Here is a 6829-nt window from a genome sequence, read left to right on the forward strand (position 1 = left end):
CTCTTATATACTCTTGTATGCCGCACCAAATCATCAATAAGCAACAGTTTTATTCAGCTTTCAGTGTCATTGCCCGTTGCCACGGGTGGTCAGGTATGATCAACAAGTCATGCATTCAACGGAATATTAACCAAGCGAAAATGATCTATGCAGCAAATGAGAACTTCATTTGTGCCTTTTTCTACCCTTGATCTTCCCAGCAGGAGCAGTGCGTGCATACACACATCGGTCTTCCCAAGTAACTTCATGGATCTTCACAGCCCAATTAACCGGCCGAGTTTCCCCCCGGCCCATTAAACTTCATGGTTGATGGTGTGCATGCATGCAGGCATATCCGCATATGCATGTGTTGTTCATGTACGCAATAAATTCTGGACCTAGACCGCCTCGCTCCACCCAGCGCGTACAGTACTCGTCTTCCCAAGAATTTACGCGTACAAAGCAGAAACGTACGTACTCCCGCCTCCTGTATCCAAAGTTTAACTACCAACTGATTTGGCGTCGAGAAGAAGAAGAAGAAAGAAAGAAAAGTATCATCTCATTTTAACGGAGGTAAAACGTGATCGATCGACCATCGATCGATGGTCGGATACACACAAATCTGAGTACGTACTAGTACGTACGTATAGACACGATATGTACCGCCGCATCGCTCCCGTCTCCCCCCGCTACAGTTTCCTCGAGTTTCTCTCTCTAAAACTCACAGGGCCGGCCGGGGTAGAGAGGAGTGAGAGGCATGCTGCGCAATAACTCCACGCCATGGCCGCAATGAATGCCATTGCACCCTCCTCTCGCTAGCTACTCTCCGCAATAACTCCGCCCATTCAATACGCGCACCCTCCCCTCCTCTCCCCTCCGTCTCCATCCATCCTCTCTTCCCCTCCCTTCCCCGGCCTTCTTCTCTTCCCCTTCCTCCCCGATCCGTTCGTCTCCCGCACCGCCTTCCGCCGTCCAGAGCTTCGTCGGCCTGCTCGCTCGTTCGCGGTAGTGGATCGATCGACGAAGCGCGTAGCTAGCTGCTGCTTTACTCCGTGCGTGGCGGCGGCGGAGGTATTGCATAGATCTGAGCTCGGGAATCGCTCGACGGATCGACAAAGTGCGTAGCCAGCTAGCTTCGATCCGCGCGCTGCTGCATGCGAGTCGCAGGAGCCGTTGCATGGTGCGGGTGGGTTCCTGCCTAGGGTTTCCGCATCGCTGAAAGAGATCGATCAGAAGTAGCATGCCCGGTGGGATGATGATCCCAGGACGCAACATGATCGGCCGGAGCAACGGCGCCGGCGTCGCCTACGCCTCCTCCTCCTCCTCCGCGCTTTCCCTCGGCCAGGTTACTTAATTAATCTTCTGCACCTCTCCCTATATATAAGTTCTTTCCATTTTAGATAATGGAAGAGTTTTATTATTCCCTTTCCTTGTTGCCGCACCGCATCGAGGTTTTGCATCAAACAGGAAACAAAGAGCATCGCCCGGCCGGACAGCCTCTCCGCATTGCTCTTGTTTCATGCACAATCAAATCTGTACTTCATCAGTTCATCGCACTTGCTAGTAGTAGTATTTTCGAGGGGTACAAAATTGCTTAATCAATTAATTCGGAGTACATACATGCATATTACATGTCTGTGTTCATCAAGTGTTGACGGGGGAGTACTGCTTCTCTTCAAAAAAAGAAGACATGTGCAACATTTAAGTTCCTCGCGGAGTTAAATACCAAAAGCCAAAAAGGGATTCATGTCACTCATATCTCAAGGCTTAATTTGTTGCTTTCATGTCTAACCTGAGAAATGAAACGAAAGATACATCATGCCTATGGTTGGTGCCTGCACTTGGATGGATACATGGAGCATTAACTTGCTCCTTTATTTCTCAAGCTGGGTTGGGCTGTATATATAGTAGACTACTATCCCAGCCAGACCACTCTATATGTTTTTCCAGTATTTATTGCTTTCCAAAATGTACCAAATTTCCCAGCAGTGTTTCCTAGTCAGTACTCACTGGTACTCCATGTGTGCAATTAATATGTTGTTTCTGGGTTTTGTTATCTCCTCTATAACTCGTTTCGGAACTCTTGCGTTTCAAAAACTCAGTTTTCCCAATTTTATGTACACTTCAAATAAGCATACAGCAAGTTTCAAAAGAAGAAGTATATAGCAATTTCCAAGCCTCTAATTCCTCCATATAATTCAGATCTTGTACCTACCAAAAATGTTGTCTAGTCAGTGCTCAATGGTGCTCCATGTGCAATTTGTACTGTTTCTTGATTTTCTTAATTTCCTTATTTCATGTACGCCTCAAATCAGAAGCGATCCCCAAGCCTTTAGTTCGGTACCCAACTTTCTGTTCAGCAAGTAATAAAAATTTGCAGGTCAATATGAAGATGCAATGAAGTACTAGACTAGCTAGCTGCAGCATGTTAATTTTCGCAATTGCCTCCCACAATTAAATCATTGAATTAATTATTGCTTTTCTACACGTTACTGAATACCAAAAAATGGCGTTATTGATGCAATGCAGAACTTGATGGATGGGATGCACCACCACCAGCTCCCAGCAATGCTGCAGCACCAGATGGTTGATCACCATCTTCTTCCCCAGCACCACCACCACCCCCACCAGCAGGCGGCCACGAGCGAGAGCGATGCCCGTGGCCCCCATGGAGGGGGCAACAACAACAGCAGCAACAACAACGAAGAGCTGGAGATGAGCAAGTCAGGTACCGGCAGCGACAACAACCTCGACGGCGGGGAGGACGATGAGCAAGAGGACCCGACCGGGCAGCATCCCCGGAAGAAGAAGCGTTACCACCGTCACACCCAGCACCAGATCCAGGAGCTTGAGGCCTTCTTCAAGGAGTGCCCCCACCCCGACGACAAGCAGCGCAAGGAGCTCAGCCGCAGCCTCTCCCTCGAGCCCCTCCAGGTCAAGTTCTGGTTCCAGAACAAGCGCACCCAGATCAAGGTACGTAAACATCCATGGCGATCCTCCATGCATGATACACTCCATTCCATTCCATAGTCCATAGTCCACACCATACGTCAGTGCCTCGTAATTGACGTACGTGCATGCATCCATGTCGCGCAGACGCAGCACGAGAGGCAGGAGAACACGGCACTCAGGACGGAGAACGAGAAGCTGAGGGCGGAGAACATGAGGTACAAGGAAGCGCTGGCCAACGCGTCGTGCCCAAACTGCGGCGGGCCGGCGGCCATCGGGGAGATGTCCTTCGACGAGCACCACCTGCGCGTTGAGAACGCGCGCCTCCGCGACGAGATCGACAGGATCTCTGCCATCGCCGCCAAGTACGTCGGCGGCAAACCCGGCGCCGGGGTGGCTGTGGCCTCCGCCGCCTACCCGCCACTGCCACCACAGTCTTCCGGCCGCTCTGCGCTCGACCACCTGGGTATGCCCAGCATGTTTGGAGGTGCTGAGTTCGATAAGCCGATGGTGATCGAGCTGGCCGTGGCTGCCATGGAGGAGCTGGTCCGGATGGCGCAGCTCGGGGAGCCTCTCTGGGTGCCATCCCTCGACGGCGAGACGCTCGGCGAGGAGGAGTACGCTCGCGCCTTCCCACGGGGTGCACTCGGCCCCAAGTCGCCGGAGCTCCGGTCGGAGGCGTCGAGGGAGACGGACGTTGTCATCATGAACCACGTCAGCCTCGTTGAGATGCTCATGGACGTGCGCCAGTGGTCGGCGCTCTTCTCGAGCATCGTGTCCCGGGCGGCCACGCTTGACGTTCTCTCCACCGGCGTCGCCGGGAATCACGACGGCGCGCTGCAGCTCATGTCCGCCGAATTTCAGATGCCGTCGCCCCTGGTGCCGACGCGGGACACCCAGTTCCTGCGCTACTGCAAGCAGCATCCGGGCGGCGCATGGGCCGTCGTCGACGTCTCCCTCGACGGTCTCCGTTCCGCTGCGCGGGTGGGCGGGCACTTTCGCCGCCGCGCCTCCGGCTGCCTCATCCAGGAGATGCCCAACGGCTACTCCAAGGTGACGTGGGTGGAGCACGTCGAGGCCGGTGACGACGCGATGGTGCACGATCTGTACAGACCCCTGGTGAACTCTGGGCTGGCATTCGGCGCGCGGCGGTGGACGTCGACGCTGAAGCGGCAGTGCGAGCGGCTGGCGAGCGCTATGGCCACCGTGCCCTCCTCAGGCGGCGACGTGATCACGACGGCAGAGGGGCGGAGGAGCATGCTGAAGCTGGCGGAGAGGATGACGGCGAGCTTCTGCGGCGGGGTGACTGCGTCGACGACGCACCAGTGGACGACGCTCTCTGGCAGCGGCGCGGAGGACGTGCGCGTGATGACACGCAAGAGCGTGGACGACCCCGGCCGCCCGCCGGGTATCATCCTCAACGCCGCCACCTCCTTCTGGCTCCCCGTCCCTCCCTCCCGCGTCTTCGGCTTCCTGCGCGACGACTCCACCCGCAGCGAATGGGACATCCTCTCCAACGGCGGCGTCGTGCAGGAGATGGCCCACATCGCCAACGGCAGCCACCACGGCAACGCTGTCTCCCTCCTCCGCGTCAACGTCAGTACCTACATGCTACACATTACTCCATTACTACTTCCTTCCTGTTTCATTGCCATGCATGGCTGACAACGACATGATCGGTGTTTCATTCCATGCAGAACGCGAACTCGAACCAGAGCAACATGCTGATCCTGCAGGAATGCTGCACGGACACGACGGGGTCGTATGTGGTGTACGCGCCGGTGGACGTGGTGGCCATGAACGTGGTGCTCAACGGCGGGGACCCGGACTACGTGGCGCTGCTGCCGTCCGGGTTTGCCATCCTTCCTGACGGGCCGGCCGGGGCGCCGGATGCCGGCGGGTCGCTACTCACCGTCGCCTTCCAGATCCTCGTCGACTCTGTGCCTACAGCCAAGCTCTCGCTGGGATCCGTCGCCACCGTCAACAGCCTCATCGCGTGCACCGTCGACCGCATCAAGGCCGCCGTCGTCGTCAGCCCCGGGGACAACACCGGCGCCGCCGCCAACCGGTGACCGCCATCGATCCATCGTGCGCAATGGTAAGTAGAACAAGAACGCATGCATGAAGTGATCTACTATAAAATAATCGGAGTTGCTGATTGGATACCATTTTTACTTGGTTTTGTGCAGGAGATCGAGAGGGACCAAGAGCGGGTCCGGAGGTTTAGCAATGTGGGAAGTCAAGAACGCACCGCAGACTCTCCTTGCCAAGTGTTGTTTGCATTGCATGCGTAATCCCCTTTCTTTCTTCTCCCCATGCATAATCCCCTTTCTTTCTTCTTTCCATGCATAATCCAATCACCACCACCACCACCCCAAACACAACACCATCACAGCAAGATGAAGGGACCAACCATGGAGGAACACAACCTAGGTCCTGTGATCATGGCTGCAGATAAATGCACGCATTGACATGTCATAGGCTCTGAGTTGTGTTTCTTAGTTAACCAGTCCCAGCTCATCTACACATTTACATGTTCGTGTTTGCTTCATAGTAGACTAAGCACAAACCCTTTCTCTTAATCACATGATCATTTGCATGCCATGGCAAATTCAGAAGCAAGCAAGCAGGCAACACCTTGCAAGGGCGGTTGGTTCGGGTATTGACTTCTCTTTTAGTTTTCTGTCTCTGGGTTGCCAGTCCCTCTCCAGAATGATCGTCCAGGATTAATGTGCCATCAGCTAGACTTTTAGTTTGGTTAATTACAATGCCATGTGTTTTGTTGTGTAGTGCTCCATCCATCTCCGCATGGAGGGGTCGTCTCTTTAAACTAGACTTTCCTAAGTTTGTGTATTATGCTTGGAACTGTTTAATTTGGACCTACCTTTTGCATCCACCCATTCCAATCGGCTGAGTTTGATTTTATTTTTCTTGTTCTGTTGATTTTTATAAAGAAAATCAAATACCAGAGAAACAACCAACATACTCTTCCCATCCGAAAAAGCTTGTCCCTCAAATGGATGTATCTAGCATCAAGTTAGTACTAGATACATCCATTTGTGGAACAAGCTTGGGACAGGTTTTTTCAGACGGAGGTACCATTTTGATGCATAGTCTGGCTGTTGTCTCTTTTTTCAGCTGTGAAGGTCGTAAATGATCTATTTCCAGGGTTTTGCTCTAAGAATATCAGTGGTAAGTATGACAAAGAGAAGGAGGGTTTGTTTGTGATTGTTAATGATTTAGACATTAAGATGGAGTCTTTGGGACTGCTGAACTCAGCCTTCTGATGCAGAACCAACGGGCTAGATGCCTTCTACCTCCTAACATTTTGTACTATTCATTTTCTACCCCGAGTCGCCAGCTACCACCAACCTAACCGCCCTGCCGCCCACGGCAGGCGACCCGCCCTCACCTCAATCGCCGCACGCCGTTGTGCTGGCGCCGCCAAGGCCATCCTCTAACCACGACAAAACAACAGATTTTTCCGGTGAGTCTGCACCCCGCACCCCTAAGATTGATACCCAGTAAGCCCGCAACCCTAAGATAGACACCTGGCGAGCCTGCACAAAAAATGTTCTGGAAACCTGTGAACATTCTTTTGAATTGATGAACATTTTTTGAATCAACAAAGATTTTTGGAAATTGGGGAACAATTTTTAAAGTTTACGAACATTTATTGTTTTGACAAACTTTTTTTTATTTGTAAACATATTTAAAAATCATAAACAGTTTTTGAATTTGCAAAAAATTGTTCAATTTCACAAACATTTATTCATAATAATGAATATGTTTTGATTTCCCGAACATTTTTGTTTCAAAATCGTTATTTTTTTGAATATGTGAACATTTTTTCAAAATCAGAAATAATTTTTTTGAATCCACGAATATTTTATGATTTATT

General features: G+C 51.8%; 1 protein-coding gene across 1 annotated transcript; it reads left to right on the top strand.

The window, feature by feature from the left end:
- Positions 1-800: 800 nt before the first annotated feature.
- LOC109762926 (homeobox-leucine zipper protein ROC7) lies at positions 801-5824 on the top strand. The gene is made up of 5 exons (XM_020321809.4): positions 801-1324; positions 2509-2952; positions 3076-4524; positions 4626-5026; positions 5118-5824. Exons 1-4 carry the CDS (start codon positions 1220-1222, stop codon positions 4998-5000), a joined length of 2373 nt encoding a protein of 790 aa, XP_020177398.1. The 5' UTR covers positions 801-1219; the 3' UTR covers positions 5001-5026; positions 5118-5824.
- Positions 5825-6829: the final 1005 nt, after the last annotated feature.

This window comes from Aegilops tauschii, chromosome 7, assembly GCF_002575655.3.
Source record: "Aegilops tauschii subsp. strangulata cultivar AL8/78 chromosome 7, Aet v6.0, whole genome shotgun sequence".
Classification (NCBI taxonomy): Eukaryota; Viridiplantae; Streptophyta; class Magnoliopsida; order Poales; family Poaceae; genus Aegilops; species Aegilops tauschii.

Coding starts and splice junctions, on each gene's coding strand:
- LOC109762926 (XM_020321809.4), top strand. CDS start 1,220: ATGCCCGGTGGGATGATGATCCCAGGACGCAACATGATCGGCCGGAGC. Junction 1,325..2,508: donor CCGCGCTTTCCCTCGGCCAG/GTTACTTAATTA, acceptor GATGCAATGCAG/AACTTGATGGATGGGATGCA. Junction 4,525..4,625: donor TCTCCCTCCTCCGCGTCAAC/GTCAGTACCTAC, acceptor CATTCCATGCAG/AACGCGAACTCGAACCAGAG.